Raw genomic sequence first — 25,948 nt, forward strand, 5'->3', positions numbered from 1 at the left:
GTGAGAGAAAGAAGCTCCACTTCAAAGGGAAGCAGCAAACACCACAGGTTCCCTGTGGTCGATTCAAATACTCACCTCCAGCTCTGGCATCAGAAGGTACCTCCTGAAGACCCATCTGTGCCTTTAGAGTCAATGACTCTGTAGTGGAATTATGACAGAACAGGAGGACCATATGTCTTTGAAATTCCCAGCGACAAAAGTTAAAATTAATATGCTGAATGAAGATAGAAATCATACTTTTGCCTGTACTTTTGAATTATTGCCATGCAATGCAGGCAATAATAATGGTCACTTCTTGTTCATTATTCCTGGCATTTATCAGTCCAAGTGATCAATGTTATTGATCTGAAAATAAATTACATATTTCTTAACATTAATGAATGAATATGAAAAAATAAAATAAATATACCGGGGTTGTCAACCGAAATTCTAGAAAGACAGTATCCAGCAGGTCCTATAAGCTTATCGTTTGTCAGCTGTTTGTAAAGATCTGGCACATGTGAGATTTAGTCAATCAGACCTGAAACATTTGTCTGTGCTACAACAGAAAAAAAAACAGCCATCAACTATATCACCCTGTACCTCACATTGACAACCCACTGAAGCTCAGCAGGTGTGAGCCTGGTCAGTACCTGGATGGGAGACTCCTGGGAAAAACTAAGGGTGCTGCTGGAAGAGGTGTTAGTGGGGCCAGCAAGGGGCACTCACCCTGTGGTCTATGTGGGTCCTAATGCCCCAGTATAGTGCCAGGGATATTATTATTATTATTATTCACCCTGTATTGGATCAAGAGTTTAGAAGAACGTTGGTGGATTCTTTTACAGCCATCTTCAAACACGTGGAGGTCAGTGACCTTGTGCCTGCAGTCTTCAGAGAGCTGACAACCATGATGATACGATAATTGCTGACAGTCCTCTGTGTATGTTACCCCTTTTGTTACCCCAGGGTAATAAGACACCTTCAGAAGCCTCTAGATCAGTGGTTCTCAAACTTTTTGGACCAAGTACCACCCCTAATCCAACCAAAGCATCCAAGTACCACCTACAAGTCATCATCTCATAGGAACCCCAGAAATTCTCAATGACCAACATGAGCGCGCGTGCACACACACATATAATAAATATTATAATAATAAACTTGATTTGATATAGCGCCTTTAAAGGTGGCTTCTCAAAGTGTTTTACAGAAAAAAAACATTAACAACAACTAATAAAAAAGCACCATTTCAGTGAGAGGGGTGAGCCTGTTTAGTTGAGCAAAGCAGATGTGAATTAATTTTTCGAGCCTTGATACAATTCACAACAGAGTCTAACAGATATTAAATCGTCAGGCATTTTCTTGACGGCAAAGGTCTCTCGGTGGATGTTGTAATGCGTACATTAATTTCTGGAGCAACCTATCTAATTCGTGCAACTACACCGTTATGTCGGTTTGTCATTGCTCTAGCACCGTCTGTACAAACTCAGACGCATTTTATCCAGTCGAGGCCATTCTCTTCGATAAATTCATTCAGAAGCTGAAATATGTGCTCTCCTGTAGTTCCTGTTGGTAGTGGTTTACAGAACAGAAAGGCCTCATGGGACATACCCTCAAACTTGTATCTAACATAAACGAGCAAATTGGCCAAATCGAGTACAGACTCATCTAATTGCAGTGAAAAACATCTGCTCATCTTAACGCGCTCTATCAGTGTACTTTTGATATAATCCTTCATTTCAATAATTCTATGAATGACTGTGTCTTTCAGGGGGAGGGGGGCAGCAGGTCAAGCTGTTTAGCAGCTTTTTCTCTACACATAATACGTGTCAGCTCTTTTGCCAACGGTAAATAAGGTTCTTCAAAAATAGTGTAGCTTACTTGCTTTAGCTATCCGCAAGTTTGCATTTTTCCGCGTTTCCGTTTTTATTTCCGTATTTATTTAAAGTTTTTATTTCATGCGCATGGGAGCGAAACACAGAGGCGCTCGGTGTATTTTTCTCAAATTAGAACAGTTCTTAAATATTTTTCTGTTATCACACTTTCGTGTGCTCACAAGATTACCTGCGTTCGTAGCACGTATTTCTATGCATTCCAGTGTTTACAACGTTGGCATTGTTCCAAAATCACGCACATTCTCCTTTCTCCCTATTTGCTGGAGATACAGTAGCTTTTTTTAAATACAATTGGTCACTTGCATCCGTAGCACGCATTCCTATAGAGTGGTATAGAATTACAGAGTATCTCTTGTGTCCACTGAAGTATTAGTGCGCACTGTATCGTAGTACGTAGGCTGCTTATTCGACACGTATTAAAATACAAAATATGAAAACCCGTCCCGATTTTTCAGCGCACACGACACAGTTCCAGGGTCATTTGGCGTACCACCTGGCGGCACGCCGCGTACCACTGCCGGTACGCGTACCACAGTTTGAGAACCACTGCTCTAGATAATTCCAGTGGTTTCCATCTTACAGAAACCTGAAATATAATGTAGATTTATTTTTGTGATTTGTATTAGAAGGAATAAATGTGACCCTTATGTTTTCTGGAATCCAAATAAATATTTAGGACAGACATGACTTTGTGAAATGCTATTACAACTACTGAACAGCATAAGATTTTTAGCTTTAAACTGAACACTAACACACCTTATCAAATTCATAATTGGATTGGATATATTCTGCTACTGTATGATGTTTTTGTTTCTATTTCATCATGGGTATGAGTATCTGGAGGGCGCTGCATATTTAATATTATAGTGCCTTGTTTATACTATCCCCAATCACAATCACCAACCTCAAACACCACAAAAATCAAGTTCAGACAGTTCCACCTCATAACATTACTGAGAGTTTATTACCTAAAACTTAACAAAGAACACAGAGTTCAGAATTTCTTGGTAATTTTGCCTTTATAGCAGTGATATCTGCAAAAATACAACACCTTTCACAAGACCTGTTACTCTTAAACTAATCATTTAGTCATCACTAAAAAAATAACCATATAGAAGCCTCCAGGCAGGTATGATTACACCTTATGAAACAGAATCTGAAAACAATAAAACACTGTTTATGTGTCTATTTATCTATTCATGCCAAACAATCTTCCTTTAGTTGTAAACCGTCATTGTGTCAATTGATAAGGTAAGTCATGGATTGAACAAATCTACCCACCTTATTAAGACAAACTAAACATCTTAAAAGAACTAAGCACCACAAGCAAACATCCCTTAAGATACCGCAGCTCCTTTCCTAAACTTTTTACTCCCTATGTTAAAATGTTTCTCTCAGGATCTGCGGTGAGAAGGGCAGCACCCACTGCCAGATGAGTTTTAAACATTGAGATTGAGGGTGTTGCCTTTTCATCTGGTTAAACATGTTCAGGTCTTCGGAGTCCAGCAGCCAACCATACATGACAATGAGCATCAGGCTGGGCAGCCGGGACACACACTGCACAAAGGCCCTGACCGTGGAGGCGTGGGGTTTCAGGGTCTGACTGTAGTGTCGGGAAACAAGGAGGTCTTTTAAATGGGGCAGGTTGTCCAGGGTTTGGAAAAAATCCCTCCAGCCTGCGTCTGTGACCCCATGATTGATCTCGAGGTCCAGTTTCTGAACGGACTGAAGAAAGCTCTCTTTTGACAGTTTGGCTGAAAATAAAAAGTACATGTATTAAGAGGGAGAATAAGTAAAATTTGTATAATAATAGATATTCGGACTCACTATGATCTGGGACTTTCTAATGTTTTTCCATCCATTTTCAAACAGCTTTTTCCAATACAAGGTCACGGTGGCAAGGAACCAGTGTGAGCCTGAATATACCCTGGACAGGACACTAGTCCGTCACAGGGCACAAACAGACCCATATTTCACAGAGTTGCGTGCATTTCAAGTAACCTCGATATTGTTTATTGCATTTCTTAATTCAGCCATTCCCAATTGTTATTCTCTGGCACTGTTGTGACCTCCTGCTCCATCCCACCTCCCTTGGGGACGACCCCTGCACACTTACCCAACTGGTAAAGGCTGTGATCCTCCAGTATGACCCCAATGGTCAGAACTTGCAGCTGCCTGATATGTTGTAGCTGCTCTAGCACAGTGGGCAAGGCGGCTTTCATTCTGTTGCCTAAAGGAAGATGCAGCTCTTGCAAATTCACCAGTGATCCTAGGGCCTGAGCTTGAAACAGGGAGGAAGGCAGTTTCACAAGGTGTTCGTCTGTGCAATAAATTCACTTCTGACAGTGAGGCACAGCAATATGTTATTGTGAGGAATGGAAGAAAAAAGAGCCTTACCAAATATCCGGGCAGATTCTTTATCCTGAATATCCTGGGTTTCTAGATTTAAGACTTTCACATTTTCAAATTTGGGCAGTGCAGATGCTGTTATGAAATAAAACAACATTAACTCAGTCGAGCAATAGTCCAATAACCACTATTCTGTTTCAGGACAGTTTTCTTTCAAATCATCTGATTTTTTTGAGTGAAGGTGCATCCACACTGGACAGAATGACGTGAGCAACATTGCAGAGTGTCAATCCATACTAAATGTCACTTGGAAACAAAGTGACACAATACTTGGAAACAAGTACAGACAGAGCAAAGCTGACACTCATCACTGACACTTTCATGTTCACACAAACTTCACACACTCAGAGCAGGGCTGACACTCATCAACTACACACTGGGGTTCATATACACCTCACCTCTCACCTGTGTACCTATTCTCACATACTCTGCTCTTTGTTCTTGTGTGCTTTGTATTACTGCTATCTTCCTCTCTTTCTCACACCTGAAGAAGGCTCATCAGCCAGAATGCTGTATTTTGCCTTGCTATGTTTCAGTGTGGAATTAGCCTTTACTTGCTCCTTAGCAGACAGCACACACAGACACAGTTCAAGCTGACACCACTTGAACCTCTACAGTTACAAAGGATACGTAAACAAAAGGGTGACCAAGAGTTCTAAGCTTTCACGGTTTCTATGGACAATTCAACATGCTTACCTAATTCTGATACACCTCTGTCAAAATGAAGGAAGTGCTCAAAGTGAATATGTTCAAGTTTTCTACAGGTGGAAAGCACTGCGGTGACTTCATTGAAATTTGGACACCTGGGCAACCTGAGACTTATGTGTTTGAGATTGGGAAAATGTCGCAGAAGGAAGGCTGGAAATAAAAACAACATCAGCAACAGCAACAGGAGGTCTAGCTGTAGGTTTAGATATGTTTATGTAAAACAGAATGGACTTTTAATAAATAACACAGACCTCAATAACAATGTATCAACAATACCTTCCATTTGGGTAATTAAATGGCATAAAAGTTTTGTTTTTGTAGACTAGTGTGTGCATAAAATACTGTATGGTTTCCAATGCGAGAAGCTTTATTAATTGAGATTTTTTTAAAGGATCCAGCTACATACCAACACATGTCTATTAACAAAAGAACATTTTTCTTGAGTATTTGTATACATTATGAAAGTGCTTATCCTGATGAGGGTCGTGACAAGCTGGAACATATCCTGGAAGCACAGAACTAGAAAAACAGCTGAGATTGCACGTGTTCTCTTCTAGTGGACAGGACTTCAGTTGATCGCAGGGCTATTGGATTAAAGGGAATTTTAAAATAGGCCATCCAGCTTAAAATTCTTTGCTATTGTAGACAAACGGGGGTTCCTCATAAAAACCTCAATGGATACAAAGATATACATGCAATCTTCACACAGACAGAAGCCCAATGCCAGAATGCGATACAAGTCTCTGCAACTATGAGGTAGCAATTCTAACAGCCATGCTACTATGCTTCCCTTCTAATAAGCTAACAAATTAATAACAATGTGATAGACCATCTGCTAGCATTTGTCTGGGAGAGACACAGCTTCCACTAGCTGCTATCCTTTACAGACTGCAGCTGTGGTCTTTCCTAAACCAGTGCTCTCTTTAGTTAGTACATGAGGTCTAACTAGAAGTATAACACACACTGGAGCTCTGACAGTGAGCCAACACAGGCTTACAAGAAGCAGATGACTGAGAGAAGATGAAAGAGCTATAGTATAAAGGTGAACAAAGCAACAACAAGCTATTGAAGCAGCTAGGATGCTGATGACTAATATTTTGAGAATCATTTTGGATTTCACTTTGTTTAACTTTTTGAAAATAAAAGAGCTCTGCAGTGACAGAGATTTTTCTAAACCATGGGCTTGTGCTGATGTTTTTTTGCAGAACACAAAAGTTCTTATAAAGCTGCAAGGATACATGTTATCATGAAAAGTAAGTGACAATGGACACAGTATTGTTAAGACTTTTTTAGAATGCTCTGATGAAAGCATGAGAGAATCTGATGTGTTTAAAAGTTAGAAATAAAAAAAAACAGACATACCAAGTTTGCTTGTGTCATCTTCAGAATCAAAAAGTTTAAGAGTGAATGCATCCAAATTCTGAAGATGTTTGAATCCATCTGATATGCTATCAAGTACTTTTGACTCACTTGTGACTTTCAGTTCTTTGAGACGAGATAGCTTGTCCAGATTTGAGATCAAAAACTCTAGAGGCAAAAAAAGTGTCTCATTAATGTATATTGATTGCCACTCACCCACTCCCTGCATTGTACAACATCAAACCAAAATCAATTATTAGAGATCAGAGCTCTTTGGCAACAGGAAAAAAAAGGATTCTTTTATGATTCGCTTTCAAAGGATAAAGCTTTTATTCTAGGTGTTGTATAGTCACCTAGAATGTAAACTTCAATAAACCAATCAAACAATAATCCAATAGCTTGGTCACATTTTAATTGAGATAAGGCAATTAATAAAAAGGAATTTGTGTTTTAGTTTTATTATTTTGCTTTAATTTGCCTGCCTGAAGAAATGACAGCCCTGCGTGAAAAGTCAAATTTGCCAAAATCCTGCTCACTTATGAGGAATAAACCAGAGAGGCAGCAGTAAAAAATGAAGTTGGAGTGGAGGGAGGGGTGTAGAAAAGATTACAAGAAAGGGGAGCTTGGGAGGAGGGATTTGGTCTCTCAGACTTCTGTTTAAAAACTCTATTAATGTTGTAATGGGGAAAAGACAGAAAGCCACTTCCAAGGCTACTTTCTGGATAACAAAGGAAATACAAAAAGAGTGTTTGTGTTTTGCCAAGCATCATAAATAGCATCATAACCTCAGCATCTAAAATAGTAATTGTAAAGAGATACCCTAGGTTCCCCAAAAAGAAGACAAAATAAAGACAAAATGGTCAATGGAAATATTTTGTGAGGCCACATGCAGTATAACCTTAATGCTGCTGGCTTACATTCCCAGAGGACATGCATCTCATCACAAAAGAAGCAAAACCCTTTTTTTCAGAATTCATTTGTAACCCTGTTACAGTTCTAGCAATACAGTGAATCAGGAATACATTCATCTCGAATCTACTAATTCTCACTCTATGAAATGGAACCAATCAAATGTTAAAGCAACAATTAACTAGTACTTTTGCATACCTGGGGTTTTCTTAGAGAATAAATCGAGGTGCTCCAGGGATGACATTGATAACACAAGATCTTCCTCTTGTCTGGTTAAGTGACTTCCAGAAAACGCAAGTCTTCTAAAGTTAGCCCAATTTTGTTCAATTACGTCTTGAATACTCTCCAGGAAACCTTCAGCACTTTCCAAAATGAGTTCAACACTGTGAAAAACAGTGAACAAGCACTGTAACTTTACTCGATCTCCATCTGCCAGTCTGTGCAGGTACGAAACTTTTATTTTAAGGAGAGGGAGAGTATGTCCCTGTCCCACCCTCACAAGGGTGCTAACTGTGGTTTCACTCAGATGACAGAGCCTCATTGATTGAATATGATCGATTTTCCGTTCATTTGCGATATTCATTTCTGCCACATCTCTCAGTAGATGGAAAGCTGGAGCATAGTCTTCCTCAACCGAAGGCTGGCAGGGAGACTTTAGGGCATTTTCAATTTTCAAAAAATGGTTTGCATCAGTTTTTTCAAACCCTGTAATTAAAATGACTACATCACTCAGCAAAGAAAGGGATTGTGGGTATAAATTGAAAAACATTTCTATTGCATTCCCACCTCCCATTTCTGCAAATTGACTTTTCCCAGAAAGGTATTGGAGGATATGGGGAGCACAGCTGGGCAAACAACTGCTGTGAAGAGATATCTTTATTGTAAAAAAATGTTCCCTCCAAATTTCTCTTGAAGCGCTTGTGTGTAGAAACTTTCTAACCATTTGTGCATTGTGTAGATGTTGTGGATGTTTCTCTAAGAGCTTCATATTTTCTGTCCTGGATTCAAAAAAGTCTTGACTTTCTGAGGCGGAAAACAAGTGGCGGACAATCTTTTCTGTGGTTGTTGCAGAGAAACTACATGCATAGCTCAAAAAGGATTGATAGTCAAACATTACTTTGAAGTACGTGTTAATTTGAGCCAGATAGCACCAGCCTCTTTTCAGCTGCTCCTCAGTATCAGATTCAAAGTGGTCACTCAGGCGCTTGGCTGCCAGGTACTCTTGAAAGGAAACGTGAAAGAACTTGTAGACAGGAAAGAGCATTTGAGTGGTGAACTTGCTCATCAGCCCCAGAGCAAGAACGTCTCCACTGTCAATCCCTGCGTCCCAGAGGCTCTCCTCAGTGAACTCAAACTGCTTGGTAAAAAGCCCCTCTAAGGCAAGGTCTCCACAAGATGATATGACAGCTGCCACCTTAACAGACTCCTGCCTTGGCTTTTGTAGAGTGTAATGGAGGTATGCTTCAAAAATCTTCCTCTCATCCATATTGGCACTGGGGTCCTGCACCCAGAGAGCACACAGAGTTAAGGCAAAAAGTGGTGTTTTAAAAATGCCTTCCAGTTCCTGTGAAAGGCCCAGGTTGATAAAGAAGTTCTTCACCAGCTTCTTGTTGTGAGAGAAAAGATTCTTCAAAAGAAATACAGTGCTGTATACAGGAAAGGTTTTGACGGTAACAACCAATGAGGCACACCGACGCACTTGTGCAGTTCTGTTCATCTGGACCCCAATGACAACAGCAGTTTGGCTCATGTGATTTTTCAAGACCAGTTCATTGACAGAACCTGGAGGCGATCCTGTTATGCCGTAATCATCCCACAGGAACAAAACTTGGTTTCTCAGACCATAGATCATTTTCCTGAATGACTCTTCATTGAGACACATGTTAGAGTCTTGCAGTGATTCTTCAATCATTTCTGCCAAGGACTGGTCTGTCTTCACAGTCTTAAGGGAAACATAAAATACCAGCTTGAATCTCTGCAACACAGGGCAACCTCCAGAAGCCCACAAGATTGCGATTTTCCTGAGCAGGGCTGTTTTCCCACTGCCTATTTCTCCTTCGATGACAGTAATTTTACCAAGTTGTCTTAGTAGTGATGGCAGAGAAATTGCTCGCTCTGGTTCATTGTTCCTGTTCTGGAAAGACAAAGCCAGACATGCGAAGGTAGAATGCAAGTCCACTGCAGCATGTGCTGTGTCGGAAAACGAAGGAATTCTCCTGAAGTCTAAGGCACGATATGCCTTTCTCAACCACGAGGACAAATGTCTTGCTTCAGAGATCCAATCTCTTTGCTTCACATTCCTGCTTGGTACTGGAAAAAACAAAAATGAAAGAAGGTGAACAAAGACTCCAAATAATCTTTGTCTACCATTTTCAACAATAAAAAATGTCAATCCATACTTTAAAGGCACGTGAACCATGCGACCTGCTACAGACATTAACACTGGACGAACATCCTGTGGAATTGAAATGCCTTTTACATTCAGTATTCTCATGCTTTATGAGAAAAATCATATCTGTTTCCCCACATGAGGTGTTATTTAGCAGTAGACAATTCATTTATCTGATGAACAAATTCCGAAGTTTGAATGTAATGCAGACACTTCCTTTTACCTGTAAGTTTACCTCTTTTATTTAATGATCTGCGGTAAACACCTGGGTTAAATAGATATTTTAGCCAGAAAAATCTATTTTAGACAGAAACAAAATATTATAAAATTATGAAATATTACAAAATATTGTAATTGGTAATTGCAGTGTTTAGCATTGTTGCCTCGCAGCGCTGGAGCCCTGGGTTCAGTTCCTGGGGTGCTACTTGTGTGGAGTTTGTACCCTCTCCCTGTGTTTGTTTTCCTCTCGCAGTCCAAAGATGTACTGGATAGTTAACTGACTTATGAGAAAAGATTGAGTTCTTTTGAGTTACAAATGTACGTACATGAACAGCTCCTTTCTTCGGGAACATTTGAGATGATATTGTCTTCATCCCTGCTTCGTCCCTGTAAAAACACGGGAAATCTGAATCTTAAATAGAAGAAGATTTTATTATCTTCTCAGCTTCCTAGAATTGTGCAAACATGATGCCTAAAAAGAATGACGTCCATGTAACACTGATGCATTTAGGCTTTTTGTCTTCATTTGTGAACTTTAGAGTATATAGTATGAGATAGCGTATGTGTGAAAAATAAACTTGAAAACCCAAAAGCAGTGTTTAAAGCTTCTAAGTAAGTAGTTTTTTAGTGTGAATGAACTTAAGTTAACTAAATTGAAATGTAAAATTTATTTCCGTCAAGTTTAGAGAATAAACACTTTCTAAAACAACAGGTGTTAAATTTTTGGTTCTTTAAGATTACATCAACAAAAAAGAAAATAAAAATGACGATCAAGTGACCAAGTTCTCTTAAACAAGTTCTCCATTAGCTCACAGATTTATTAGGTTGATACTTTTAAATGATGGAGTTTTTAAAGAAGAGATCAAGGGTTACAGGGCCAAGTTTGCTATGACCTAGTATAAAATGCACTATGTGAAGTTTCTGGAGCCGAAGTGAGACCTGTTTCTTTGCAAGTTTCCAGGCAATTTGGTGCAATAGTTGCAAGAAAATGGTAGTTTGAAGTCTGAAAAAAATGGTGATCCAGCAACCAATTTGGTTCACTCAGGAGCACCATTTTGCCATGTGAGAGCTATCTTTAATGACACCCACAAGGTTTGGAGTTGAATTAGCTTGATGGCCCTGTAACAGTTGCCGTTTGTGGAAGAGATGTGTCTTGCCAAATAGTGGAAGGCCCACTGTGGACAGGGAAATAAACACAGCAGATGCAAGTCCAAAATTAATTGCATATGAAGTCTGCCAAGTTCCGTTTCATCCCAAACAGGGACAACACAATACAATATTATATATTTTACAATCAAAATTTTAAATAAAATTATGTTTTCTAATTACTATATCTCTACACATACTAGATACTGTATTTATCTTAAAAAGTAAAAATACATCTATTAGTGTTATGTACAGAATTACTAGTTCAGGAAAGCACTAATGAGTTAATACCCATTTAAGTTTTATTTGTAGAATAAGATTTAATGTACAATATGTTAGACATGCCATGCTAAGCATTCACTGCACAACCCGGCGGTATTACAAAGTAGTGCAGACCTGCATCAGATTATTTGAAAAAATGAAAAGGTGTTGGGTGTTAACTTGTACTGTAAATCATTCTAAGTGTATGTGAACAAAATTGGAGCTGCATAGCCTTCCTGGTACACAGGAGTGACATCACATCCTTATTTAAGGAACAAGTAAAAGTTTATTCCATGGTGAAAAAAGAAGAAAGGAAACACAATGTTTTGGCCGTGGAGCCTCCTTTTGGGTTTTTCCTTTCTTCTCTTTTCAGTATGGAATAAACCTATTACTTGTTCCTTTGCAGCCTACGCATGCTGACGCAGCTACCTAATTGAACTGCTTCATCCCTATTTAATGTTCATTGATACTCAAATGTCTGTCTGTCCTAAAGTTATGTCATGGCAACATTGATAGCCTGCTCTGGTGTTTAGAATTTATATTTGTAACTCAATGAACAGTGACAATCATTCACTGCAGGGGCTGTAAAATACAGGTTGGGACCGTAGATATTTGTTTGTCACTCAGAAATGGTATTCATGAATGTTTTATAAAGAAAATTAATTTAGAACATTATTATAGAGTGCATATGTGAAATGTGATAATAGAATATTATAACAAATAATGTGATTAATGATCAGACTTGCTCCTAATGCCAAAGTATTACATTAATACATTAATATTTATATCACCCAAAATACTGTTATCTAGAGAAAGTCAGTGATGGGCTCACTCTTACATTATTCACTGGTGTTTCATCTTTTGGGGACTCAGTTCTGTTTTTCATAGGTATGACTAAAGGACAACTGGAATTGAAAGAGAAAGTTTATATTACTTGGCAAACTGTAGCATGAATTTACTCAACCAGTAGCTTCAAAAAGATCCTTCCCTCAATAGCTGAAATCTTGGAGACACTTCTTTACCCAAAGAGTGGTAGGAATATGGAAAAAGCTGCCCGAACAAGTTGTTAAAGCAGATCACCTGGTTTCTTTTAAGGAAAGGTTGGATGAATTAACTACTAGCTACCAAATGCCCTGGATGTGCTGAATTACCTCCTCTATTTGTTGCTGTTCTTGTGTTTTTATGTTAAGGGAACCCCACCAAAGCAGGGCTTCCTAATTTTAACTATGGAGGGCAGCAGTCCAGCAGGGTCTCCTTAAATCATAATTTCTTCAGATCTGTTCAGGATAGTTAAATTGGCCCAGTTAAATCTTAAGTGGGAAAAGTAAATGGTGAAGTTGATAAAGGCAAGTTGCAAAAATAACTAGCAGATAACAATTATACATTTTATTTTATATAGCACCTTTAAAGGTGACCTCTCAAAGCACTTGATATTGTTGTGTGGTTAAAAGATGTATTTTTTCTTTTCGAAGGAACACAATGCCCATACCGCTTTGTTAACACACTGTTAAACAACAGTGAGGCCCTTTCCAAAGATTTGGTGCCCAATGTGTTAAGAAGAAGGAAGAGAAGTCTTCAGAATATATCTCAAGGATGATAAAAGTTCAAAGTACTGACCTAGGATTATGTTTGGCATGTTCCACCCAGGGAACATCACCTGGCTCCCAGTGACTTAAGACTATGCCACATTTGAAGCACTGGACGGCATCTGCGATACCTACAGTATAACGAAACTTGCTTATTACTGTAGTGGTAAAAGGGACAACAGGAATCAGGAACAGGTTTAATTTTATATACTACAGCTACAGTATTTCAGAGACAGTTCAACTGGCTTTCGCCCTGGAGAGATGATGGCTCAGTAGAATTGCTCTCAAACTTGAACACTTCACAAGGACTCTAAGACAACGCAGGAGATTGCAAGTTTTCCACAGCTATGTTTCTCGGGTTAGTTAAGGGAGGAGGCACATTCTGTAATTTTCCAGTGTCTCTGACCTTGCTTCTCTGAATAATGTTTTGATACTCAAAGAAACTTGTTCCTGCTGTCTGGTTTCTTACAGTCCTCATTTATGCTTTCTCACTTGAGTTATTCATTCATAACACTTTTAATCTCTCATTTCTCTGCTTTCCTGAAACCCTTCAATTGCATATACAAATGCAGCCATTCAAAATGCGCGGGCGATACCGCATTATTTTCCGGTACGCTGTACGCAGTCTACCGCAAGTTACCATTAAATACCGCAAGTTACCGGTAAATACCGCTAGCAAAATAATAGTATCCAGAATTTCCGCAAGGTGGAGCTGATAAAGCTCAACCTCTCATGTTTGAGCTGTAGCCATCAAAGTCTTTAACGAAGATATTAATTTTGGAACATAAACATACAGTATATGGCTGGTCTCGGTACTTTAAAGAAAACATACACGAAACATGGTTTCATTATGACCAGAATCGGTCTTGAGATATTTTTAACTTGATTTACAGTATTTGAGAGGTATGTCTTGACACCGATACTACGTAAGTACTGCTCACATACTGTATATGTTTCTAGGTTTATATTATGCATTTCATACGGTCAAATTACTTTTGAGCAACTGATAAGAAGCGCGAAACAGTATGCCCAGGGCGTTTTAGTTTCGTTTTGTGCAGGGACTGCTTTAACTATATCGCCGTGGATTGATTAGAGATATCAAGTACATACAAGTCATTTTTTAAATGTTGTAGTTTGTCTTGTAAAAATGTTACGAGAACATCATCTGTCAACAATTACACAGGTTCTGTACATTTCTGTATGAACCAGCTTAGAGGGCTAAAGACAGCTTGTGTTTAAATTGAGTGTAAGGTAATTTCTGCTTCTAAAGTCATGGTCAGCATTTATTATTGTACTGTGCTGTAAACTTGTTCTGTGCCTAGTCACATTATTTTATAGCGTTTTTATAGCGTTATCAAATCTGGTGGCGCTGTGTGTTAGTTTCCTGACTCCCATGTCACATGGTCTGTGATTGAATCCCATGGAACTACTGTACAGTATCACTTTATTTTTTAACAAACATTTCTTTGAAAAAATGAAACGTTTCCCTTGGTCAGAGATTAAATAAAACCTCACTCGCACCAAACAAATTTATATTTCTAAATATCACAACATGATCGAATTTAAGTCTTTTTAATAACAATGAATAGTCACCTATGCGTTACAAAATAAACATTTATATTGATTTGAATCGCGTTTTGATTTAAATCGTAAACGCGTGTTTAAATATATGTGTTTAAAGGCGATATACTGTATAAAAGCGCTGATTCTTATGGAGTGTGTTCCGCCGGGGATTCAAAAAATTTATTTTTTTTAATCGCGTATCTAAGGAAAATTGCAGTATAACTTTGTTAATGCACAAACAGTGGCATGTTACATTATAATTTGGGTGTCTCTCCTTGCCAGAAAGCTCTAAATTGCATTTTGAGTGCGGTTTTTGACTTTTTCTAAATTGCAACCCATAAATAAAGCTGATAAAGCTTAGACTAACTGTATTCTAAACTGTATTACAACGTAAATTGCAAAAATGCACTTGGAATCTGTCCAAGCCCTCCTACGAAAATTATTTAAACTGCGACACTGATCATTCATCTCTAAATAAACTTTATTTTATATAGCGTTTTAGGCGAATAGGTAATTAGATTGCTCATAAATCTAATCGCTTTTTCTACATAAACACAGCGTGATTGCTCTCTGAAAATGCTTTTCCTTTATATTTAGGCTCAGATTTCAACTATAGATCGCATTATTATAAACTTTCTTGGAAAAATGTGTTTTATGTAAACCATGTTTGCTATTAATTCATTTAGGGCTAAAATACGTTCATTGTCTTCCAATCGAGTCGAGTTGACATTAGAAGCTTGCCACTCCCGGACTGTTACACCAACGCATTAGCATGTTAAAGCGACTTAATTGAGGTGCCCAGCTACCAGTTAACACTGTACTTCCTACTTTAAAAATACTTGTGAAACCGGTTTAATTCATCACAGCCAGCACTCCTGCAGAGAGGGGGTTGTACTCGTAAAGTAGAAGCAGGCGAGATTTCCAGCGAAAGACACCTCCCCCCCTCAAAAACCCAGTAAGCAGCAAGGCTTTATGTTGAAAATTGAGGTGGATTTTGTTTATGATAAAGAGGAGAAACTGGGATGGGAGGAGGGTTTGGTTTTGCATAAGGGGTGGGATTATGATAATTGGAGGAATTTGCGAGAGTATAATGGTTTTGATATATTTGATTTTGTATTGTGGTCGTTATCTATGTTTTTGGTTGGTATTATGTTTATATGATTGTTTTTGTTGGTTGGTTGTTATTATGGTTATTAATAATACGATCTATAGTTGAAATCTGAGCCTACAGATGCAGCCATTCAAAGTGTGCGTCACAGACACGTACCGCAGGTGACGTCGCTCAGTATGACGCAAGATGACGCGCGGCACCGCAGTAAGTGATTGGTTGACCGACAGGGGCACTCGTGGTCCGTTGGTCTGTCGTAGAAAGACTTACAGTAAAAACGTCTTTGCTGTGCCCGTTGTAGATATTGAATTTACCAATGAAGGGAAATCTTAGTAGCTGAGCATAAAAAGAATAGGAGCATACTGTAACGCGTGTGAAGGCCATAAACGATATTAATTTTGGAACATAAACATACAGTATATAGCTGGTCTTGGTACTTTAAAGAAAAAAATACACACCAGTATTCCATTTCTCCCTAAACATTTTAAGCTTTGAAGTCTTTAACTAATGTGATACCGGAGTCAACAAGCATACTTTTAGAATTTGATTAAAAGGGAATATAATATGGAATCGCGTATCTAAGGAATTTAATAATGGTATTCGTGTGCTGCGACAGGGCTGTGTAGGGCTGTTTCGCCTGCCTGGTCATGCGAGCTGTGTTGTAGCCGACTGGTCTAGGTGCGTGCCTAGCAACTGGTAGGTTGTGTGTTCAAATCCAGCTGGTACCGGACTTTTCTTTTAACAAACATTTCTTCGAAAAAATAGAATAGCGATATTATGGACAATCAATTGACTTTTATATTTCAAAATATCGCAACATGATCGATATTTGCGATATTTTGAACATATCTTCCCTTCTGACAGCGGTTCCTCCTTCTATTGTGTGTGTGTGTGCAACAGAGTAAATTTTTATAGAGAAATGGAGGCTGGACAGTATGCGTTACAATATAAACATTTATATTGATTTAAATCGTGTTCTGATTTAAATCGCAAACGCGTGTTTAATTATGTGTTTTTTAATCATAATCAGGCTAACGCATTCCTACATTTTCTGTATGAACCAGCTTAGAGGTTCATACAGAAAGACAGCTTGTGTTTAAATTGAGTGTAAGGTAATTTATGCTTCTAAAGTCATGGTCAGCATTTATTATCGTACTGTGCTGTAAACTTTTTCTGTGCCTAGTCACATTATTTTATAGCGTTTTTATTGCGTTATTAAATCTGGTGGCGCTGTGTGTTACAGTAGTTTCGTGACTCCCATGTCACATGGTCTGTGATTGAATCCCATAGAACTATGACTTATTTTTTTAACAAACATTTCTTTGAAAAAATGAAACGTTTCCCTTGGTCAGAGATTAAATAAAACCTCACTCGCACCAAACAAATTTATATTTCTAAATATCACAAAATATGTTCATTGTCTTCCAATCGAGTCGAGTTGACATTGGAAGCCTGCCACACCCGGACTCTTAAACCAACGCATTAGCACGTCAAAGCCCATCGAGGGTATTGAGCCAGTATTGGCTTTAGTATTCCCCCCCTCTCCCCTCAATTCAATTCAATTCAAGGTGTTTTATTTGCATGACAGATGGGTACAAGCAGTGTTGGGTATGTATATTGTAACGCTTACGGCAGACAGGCACTGTGTAAGAGCCGGCGCACCAGAGCAGCGCACCGAGGGAGCGTCTGCATTTCTAACTTAGTTTTTAAAATTAGTCAAGCAATATGAAGCATCCCCTTTTACTTTGTGCCTGAGCATAAAAAGAATAGGAGCATACTGCAACGCGTGTGAAGTCCATAAACGATATTAATTTTGGAACTTAAACATACAGTATATGGCTGGTATCGGTACTTTAAAGAAAACATACACACCAGTATTCCATTTCTCCCTAAACATTTTAAGCATCGAAGTCTTTAACTACCGCGATACCGGAGTCAACAAGCATACTTTTAGAATTTGATTAAAAGGGAATATAATATGGAATCGCGTATCTCAAGAAATTAATAACGATATAATTATATTCATGTTGCAAAAGAACTGCAACGGACATAAAAACTCCCTTGCTTTTAATAGAGCGCTCCATAATTTCTAACTACGAAAATGCCAAGTGAAAGGATTTGTAAACATATTTTGTTAAAGCAAGTCAGTTTTTTCCGCAACACATAAAAGACATTTTTCCAAGAAAGTTTAGCCTTTGTCACTAATGAAACCACTAAATAAAGACATAAATATAGAAATCTTAAGATTTGTTTTATTTAATGTTGGTAGCAGGATGAACTGTCAGAGTGTATATTTTGTCGCAGAGTTGCTGCAAGATGTTAACAGTGAAAAAGGTATTTAGAAATTAGTTATTTCAAGATGAAAATTTTCAGAATAATTGCAAATCTAGCAGGATAGAGAAAGCACAGAAAACTGGCAGTTAGATTGATCAGATTAGTATGAAAAGTCATTTAGCAAAGGGAATTAGAAGAGTGACAAACTAGTATACTTTAGATCTTTTTTTTCTGAACCAGGGACAATCTGATCATGTTTCCCTATAACAATAATAAAAAACTTTATTTGATATATCACCATTAAAGGTGGCATCTCAAAGCAATACAGTAGATGTAAAAACAGATAAAAGGACCACAGATTACAAAGTAAATGCATATAAGAAAGACAAGCAGGTAGAGGTGCTACCAAAATTAGAAAATGAAGCAGATACAGACACTAAGTCTTCTGAAAAGAAAGGTTCTGAGGTTAGATTTAAAGTGGCCCTGGTGTGTGTGTGTTTGTGTCTGTCCTGTGATGGACTGGCGCTATGTCCAGGGTGTATTCTGCCTTGTGTCCGTCGCTTCATTCATGTGCATCCAACACACAGTTCAACGCTAGCAACTACACAAAATCTAAAATATGAGCTCTACTTGCCACTTACAGTACCAACAGTACCAGCTAACTTTAGTAGTGACATTTTCATGGATCTTTTTAACAATAAAATTTACAACATCAGACTTCAGACACAATTAAACAGGCCTCAAAAAAGTCTGGTACAAACATTTTCAGCATGGAATAAACTGTTACTTTAATGGTATAAACCTTAAATGGATTCATATTCTCAATAAGATTTGGTGCTCAGTAACATGACTTAGAAAATGACAGAAGACATGCGTATCATGCTTATCCTTCTATTTTTCATAATCGTAAACTCCTTAAGGCAGTTACATTTTCTCTGTTCTGACCTGGAGTTACAGAGAAATTTAAATTCTAATAAGAGATTTGTAATGAGGAAAGTCATACCAATCACTCATACAGTACCAGGATTTGCAATTACAATACAAATACTTTCTTTCTGTATGTGTTTATTTTGCAGTTTGAGTCTATGGCATTCCTTTGGGGGTCTATACTCCAAGGCATGACTTTTTTATGTATAAACATCAGTATTTACTGCTATTAATTACTGTACGATTTATAGTTGAAATCTGAGCCTAGATATAAAGTTAGATATAAAGTTAAAATCTTGACAAAGCAATGTAGGAAATACAGAGAAAATAAATTCTTTCTGACATCTAAAATCAGTTTCGATCAAGGTCTCTAAAACGAACAAGAAAAAGAAGATTTTCGGAGGGCAATTACGCTGTGTTTATATAGAATAAGTGATTTATGAGCAATCTAATTTCTTGTTCGTTTAAAACAGTGAAATGTCAGCTGTAAAAGATCGCACCAGAAACAGCACTCACTCTGCCTGTCATAGACGTTCAGGAAAGGCTGAATGAAGTCATGTCAAGTACAATAATTCGGAGAACAATAATACCAGTTGTAGGACAGTATATAAGGAGGATAAGGATTTTGAAGTTGACTCGAAATCTGATAGGTAACCAGTGCAAGGACTTGAAAACAGGTGTAATGCATCCCTGATAGGATTCTTGCTGTCATATTCTGAACATATTGAAGATTGCTCAGTGTGGATTTAATTTCCCCAGTGAACAGGATGTGCATTTATTAATTCTAGAAAAAAAGCCTTTCTTGATTTCTCTAGTTCTTAGTTTCTCTAGTTCCCTTTAAAATAAACTATTATTCCACAATGCAGAGTATTACATGGCCAGTATTTACACATGATATTTGTGATTTAAAGAAATTAACACAAGCAGCTTTTGGAGATTTAAGTGTTGGCTGAGTTATTGCAGGATAAAAGACTAGAGATGTTGGCAAGAAGAAGATAGTTTGGGGAAAGCTGAGGAATACACTTATAACAAGAACACTTCCTAATGGGGTTAGGCATACTTTTGATGAAGATGATGAAGTTAACAGACTATATGTTTACATAGATACTGAAATAAGGATTGTATTTTAGATTATGTGTAGTTGCTGGCATTGAACTGTGTGTTGGATGCACATGAATTGAAGGAATGGGCAAACATAGCTGATGCGGATCCACAGAGCCAGCATATTAAGATGTTTATAATTAGAGGCAATTTGTTTAAATAACTAGGTATGGATACTGATGTGCAAGAGAGGTGGAAAGGCTGTTTCCTTAAGCCAGCAGTAAAAAATATTTTATTCTCAGTGAGATGCTGCCATTTCATAGTGGGTTTCTAACACTGTGTATAGTTCCATCCACACAGTGCCTTTACTTCCATTTCTAATCTCTTTATCCAGTACAGAGGATTTGGAGCCTATCCCAGTAAGCAACGGACACAAGGCAGAATACACCCTGGACATAGCGCCAGTCCATCACAGGACAGACAGACACAAACACACACAGACCAGGGCCAGGTTTCCCATAAACTAATTAACTTACCAGTATGTTTTGGAGTGCGAGAGGGAGTCATATCACACATATGGAGAAAAACCATGTAACCCAGAGAGAACATGTAAACCCCACACACACAGGATGGCAGGAATTGAACCTAGGACCCCAGTGCTGCAAGATAGCAATGCTAACCACTTTGCCACCATTATAAATGGATGGATATCTTAGTTATCTTTCTAGTTCACAGGTTTGCATGCATAATTTAATTTTGAAAGCCACTGAGACATCAGGTACTACTGTTGTATTTATGAAAAAGAAACAAAACAAAAAACATACTAACAACTGTGCCATCCTACGCCTTAGCTAATACATTTTATTATTCATAAACAGTTAACATTGTTAGCAAAATATTTTGAATTATATTTAACCCTATTTTTTCTTTAGTTTTGTATTTAACTTATTATATGATAGTCAGACTTAATGTATATTTGAACAATGAAAATATATTTTTACAAGATTTTACATTAAGCACTTAAAATTAATATGGTTAATAATAGTAAACTGTAACATGCTGTAACAAGATCGGTTAAACAGCGAAGAAAATGCTTTCAGAGAAAATGTTTCAGGTGTGAAGAACATAGATCTCCAATGCAATTTCAACCAAACCTGTTCCCACACACCCTGCCCCCACTACCATTAGAATATACACAAAGCACTCAAATCTTTCGAGCTAATGATCAGGTGACCCGAGAGAGAGCGAGAGAAACACCAAGGGGTATCACCAAGGGTATTAATAATACGATCTATAGTTGAAATCTGAGCCTAAATAAAAAGAAAAAGCAAGTGATTAGGTTTATGAGCAATCTAATTACTTATTCGTTTAAAACGCTATATAAAATAAAGTTTATTATTAATTTGCTGCACAGAGCGGTGAATATTGTTATGCATAAGACAAAGATAACGATCCTGATCAGTTTAGAAATCTGTGTACGCTGTAAGGTTTTTACTTCTTAAACTTTTAAAGTACACGTTTTGAATAGAAAGAAATCCTCTTCCTGTTACAGTATGTATAGCAAACTAGCACGTCTTTTTTCTCCAATCAGAGGGGTGTCAGATGGTGTCAGCCAATCACCATTCTGCGTTGGGTAGCAACGGGTGACTGTTCTCAGGCGGAAGATGTAAACAGCTTAATGTTCGTGTTAAATAATTTTTTAAAATTCAATTAAACGGGCACAATTAAGACATTAAATATACATATACATACTGTATACAGTACAGTTTGCATACGGTAATATGTTACGCGATTAAAAAATAAATAAATAAAACTGGAAGGTTCAGCACCAGCTGGATTCGAGCACACAACCTGCCCGTTGGCAGGCACGCACCTAGACCAGTCGGCTACAGTCAGCTCGCATGAGCAGGCAGGCGAAACAGCCCTACACAGCCCTGCCGCAGTACACGGATATAATCATACCGTTATTAAATTCTTGAGATACGCGATTCCATATTATATTCCCTTTTAATCAAATTCTAAAAGTATGCTTGTTGACTCCGGTATCACGTTAGTTAAAGACTTCGAAGCTTACAATGTTTAGGGAGAAATGGAATACCGGTGTGTATTTTTCCTTGTGATATTTTAAGCTCTAGTTGAATGATAGGTGTCGCATTTTAAATCATTTTCGTAGTTAGAAATTATGAAACGCCCTGTTAAAAGCAAGGAAGTTTTTATGCCCGTTGAAGTAAAACAAAATGCCTGACAAAGTATGGCTTGGACAGATTCCAAGTGCTTGTACAAATGTGCTAAAGAAATTATACTTTGAGTATACAGCTTGTCCAAAGTCATCCATTATTAATACTATTAGTAATATCTCCGGTAAAGGCTTTGATGCATAAATATTTCTGATAAAGGTAGGTTGTGTACTTTTGTCCAACTGAGCAATCTTGCTTTCATAAAATATACCAACATTTTAATGACTGAAGATTAACATGCTGTAATACACTGTTCAAAATTAAAGGCTCAAATGCTGTACATGAGAGGTTAAGCTCCCCCTGGCGGTTTTACAAGGTGACGCCGGATAGTTTCCGGCAGAGCGTCAAATGACGCGCGATTAACACGTCACACTGCGTGACACTGCGAGATGCCGCGCCACGCCCACCGGGGTATGCCGCAAAATAACGCACGCATTTTGAATGGCTGCATCTGTAAATAAAAAGAAAAAGCAAGTGATTAGGTTTATGAGCAATCTAATTACTTATTAGTTTAAAACGCTATATAAAATAAAGTTTATTATTAATTTGCTGGACAGAGCGGTGAACATTATTATGCATAAGACAAAGATAACGATCCTGATCAGTTTAGAAATCTGTGTACGCTGTAAGGTTTTTACTTCTTAAACTTTTAAAATACACGTTTCAAATAGAAAGAAATCCTCTTCCTGGTACAGTCGCATGAAGAGACAGGCGAAACAGCCCTACACAGCCCTGTCGCAGTACACGAATATAATCATATCGTTATTAAATTCTTTAGATACGCGATTCCATATTATATTAGCAGAAAAGCTTAAACTACCACTTTTTCACACGCTATTTCACGTTAGTTAAATTTAATTTATTTATATATTATATATTTATATCTCTGACCAAGGGAAACGTCTCATTTTTTCAAAGAAATGTTTGTTCACAACGGCGACTGTCAGAAGATAGGACACAGCGGCTCAGGCACCCGCTGAATGGAAAAGGGGCACTTTAATGTTCTGTATGGCTAATACTAAAGTCAATACTAATATTCAATACTTTAATATCCTTTTCTGTATGTTTAACAATAGTGGGTACTGGCCTAATTCGTCCCTGCTCCCGTTGTTAGGTGTTAATGTGTTGTTAAGTGTGAATTTGTAGCTGTTTCCCTGGGGTCTGGCTTTTTTTCTGGAAAACCATAACTGGTCTTGTCCAGATTGACTGTCGGCGCCCAGGTTCTGGCGCAGCCTCTGTTCTGTGGGCGACAGCGGGACCAGGTCGTCTGCACAGAGCAGGAACTTGATTTCCATAATTAATGCAGATCAGTAAATCAAGGGACAAAACAATTATTGAGCCTGGGTCCTCAATGGGCTTTGACGTGCTAATGCGTTGGTTTAACAGTCCGGGTGTGGCAAGCCTCTTATGTCTTCCGACTTTGAAAACCAAGTAATAACTTAACTATATGTGCAAACGTTTCATATGTTGCTGTTGTGGATGCCTGCGGAGTGTATCTTATTTGCCGCGCGCCCTCCCCCCCTCTTTCCCTCAATTCAATTCAATTCAAGGTGTTTTATTAGCATGGCAGATGGGTTCAATCAGTGTTGGGTATTTACTTTGCTTTGAGATTCCACTTTTAAAGGTGATATATAAATTTTTGACTAAAATAAATTGATATCTTTGTCTTCTAAGCTCTCTGTGTACAGTGGAGCCTCCTGTCCAGCCAGCACATGTCCACAGACATTCACAACAGCGACATATCATAAAACGTTTGCACATATAGTGTGCAAAAATGCACTTTATTTACTAAAAATAAGACAGAGATACTGTATCAATTTATGTTGCATTAGCCTGATTATGATTAAAAAACCACATATAATTAAACACGCGTTTGCGATTTAAATCAAAACACGATTTAAATCAATATAAATGTTTATATTGTATCGCATACTGTCCAGCCTCCATTTCTCTATAAAAATTTACTCTATTACACACACACACACAATAGAAGCAGGAAGCAGAAGCAGGGACCGTTGTCAGAAGGGAAGAAGGTGACTATTCATTGTTATCAAAAATGACTTAGAATCGATCATGTTGCGATATTTTGAAATATAAAAGTCAATTGATTGTCCATAATATCGCTATTCTATTTTTTCGAAGAAATGTTTGTTAAAAGAAAAGTCCAGCACCAGCTGGATTTGAACACACAACCTGCAAGTTGTTAATCAGGCACGTAGACCAGTAGGCTACAAGACAACTCACATGAACAGGGAGACGAAACAGCCCTACACAGCCCTGTCGCAGTACACGAATATAATCATATCATTATTAAATTCCTTAGATACGCGATTCCATATTATATTAGCGGAAAAGCTTAAAACTACCACTTTTTCACACGCTATTTCACATGCTAGTTAAATACTTCGATGCTTGAAATGTTTAGGGAGAAATGGAATACCGGTGTGTATTTTTCCTTTAAAGTACCGATTCCTGGAATCTGACTGGCTGACACCCTTCTGAAGTGGTTCCATAAAATCTGGTATACGGAAAAGAAAGCATTGATAAAAAAAGCCTGGATTCTCATGTATCTCATACAAGTATCTTTTAATACAGTCTTTGCTGTGCTCTTGAGGATCCTTGTGATGTTTTGAGCTCTAGTTGAATGATAAGTCATTTTAAATCATTTTCGTAGTTAGAAATTATGAAACGCCCTGTTAAAAGCAAGGGAGTTTTTATGCCCGTTGAAGTAAAACAAAATGCCTGACAAAGTATGGCTTGGACAGATTCCAAGTGCTTGTACAAATGTGCTAAAGAAATTATACTTTGAGTATACAGCTTGTCCAAAGTCATTCATTATTTATACTATTAGTAATATCTTCGGTAAAGGCTTTGATGCATAAATATTTCTGATAAAGGTAGGTTGTGTACTTTTGTCCAGCTGAGCAATCTTGCTTTCATAAAATATATACGCGATTCAATATTATATTCCCTTTTAATCAAATTCTAAAAGTATGCCTGTTGACTCCGGTATCTCTTTAAAGACTTCGATGCTTAAAATGTTTAGGGAGAAATGGAATACTGGTGTGTATTTTTTCTTTAAAGTACCAAGACCAGCTATATACTGTATGTTTATGTTCCAAAATTAATATCGTTTATGGCCTTCACACGCGTTACAGTATGCTCCTATTCTTTTTATGCTCAGCTACTAAGATTTCCTTTCAGTGGTAAAATTCAATATCTACAACGGGCACAGCAAAGACGTTTACTGTAAGTCTTTCTACGACAGACCAACGGACCACGAGTGCCCCTGTTGGTCAACCAATCACGTACTGCGGTGCCTCGCGTCATCTTGCGTCACAATGCGCGACGCCACCTGCAGTATGTGTCTGTAACGCGCACTTTGAATGGCTGCATCTGTAATAATACTTCAAAGAAAGGTACTGCATGAGCACTGAATAATGAGATAGTTGGGCACTACATCAGAATGCTTCTTAAATAAAGTAATAAGATACTGTTGAGATAAATGGCTCATATAAAGAGTAGTAGTGTGGTGCAGTGGCTAGTCTTATGGACTTGTAACAAGAGGATTGTCCGTTTAAATCCCAAGTAAAATACTCCTGCTCTATCCCTGAAAGAGGTACTTCACCTGAATGGCTCCAATTTCGTTGTATATGATGCAAATATAAGGTGCTTTGGATAACAGCATTAGACAAACAAATTAGTAAAATATTATTTGTTTTGGGATCTTCTTGAAAAATAATGAACACTGAGTTTTCTTTGGTATCAAAGATCTTTCCTGCTAGTGATTGTCATGTTGTTTTTCTTAAAAAAAAAACAAGGTTACCTGTGTAGAAAAATCCTGCTTCTGCAAGCATTTGGGGCTCTGTGTTTGTCCCATCAGGCCACTTTTGAAACGAATCCAGTCGGCAGTCTTCATATTGGAAAATGGTGGTTGTAAC

General features: G+C 37.9%; 2 protein-coding genes across 2 annotated transcripts; both read right to left on the minus strand.

Annotated features, from left to right (window-relative positions):
* Positions 1-3,251: 3,251 nt before the first annotated feature.
* Positions 3,252-5,271, minus strand: LOC148815812 (baculoviral IAP repeat-containing protein 1a-like). The gene is made up of 4 exons (XM_088904695.1): positions 5,265-5,271; positions 4,269-4,355; positions 3,971-4,152; positions 3,252-3,608 (listed from the first exon to the last, which is right to left on the minus strand). Exons 1-4 carry the CDS (start codon positions 5,269-5,271, stop codon positions 3,252-3,254), a joined length of 633 nt encoding a protein of 210 aa, XP_088760821.1.
* A 1,053-nt stretch (positions 5,272-6,324) lies between these two features.
* LOC148815813 (baculoviral IAP repeat-containing protein 1-like) lies at positions 6,325-9,531 on the minus strand. Its single transcript, XM_088904696.1, has 2 exons — positions 7,455-9,531; positions 6,325-6,515 (listed from the first exon to the last, which is right to left on the minus strand). The coding sequence occupies exons 1-2, from the start codon at positions 9,166-9,168 to the stop codon at positions 6,325-6,327; spliced, it is 1,905 nt and encodes a 634-aa protein (XP_088760822.1). The 5' UTR covers positions 9,169-9,531.
* Between the last annotated feature and the right edge of the window lie 16,417 nt (positions 9,532-25,948).

Source organism: Atractosteus spatula, chromosome 24, assembly GCF_055471065.1.
Source record: "Atractosteus spatula isolate fAtrSpa1 chromosome 24, fAtrSpa1.hap1, whole genome shotgun sequence".
NCBI lineage: Eukaryota > Metazoa > Chordata > Actinopteri > Semionotiformes > Lepisosteidae > Atractosteus > Atractosteus spatula.

Coding starts and splice junctions, on each gene's coding strand:
- LOC148815813 (XM_088904696.1), bottom strand. CDS start 9,168: ATGATTGAAGAATCACTGCAAGACTCTAACATGTGTCTCAATGAAGAG. Junction 6,516..7,454: donor ATTCTCTAAGAAAACCCCAG/GTATGCAAAAGT, acceptor TTTTGCCTCTAG/AGTTTTTGATCTCAAATCTG.
- LOC148815812 (XM_088904695.1), bottom strand. Junction 4,153..4,268: donor AGAATCTGCCCGGATATTTG/GTAAGGCTCTTT, acceptor CCCTGTTTCAAG/CTCAGGCCCTAGGATCACTG. Junction 3,609..3,970: donor TGGGTAAGTGTGCAGGGGTC/GTCCCCAAGGGA, acceptor CTGTCAAAAGAG/AGCTTTCTTCAGTCCGTTCA.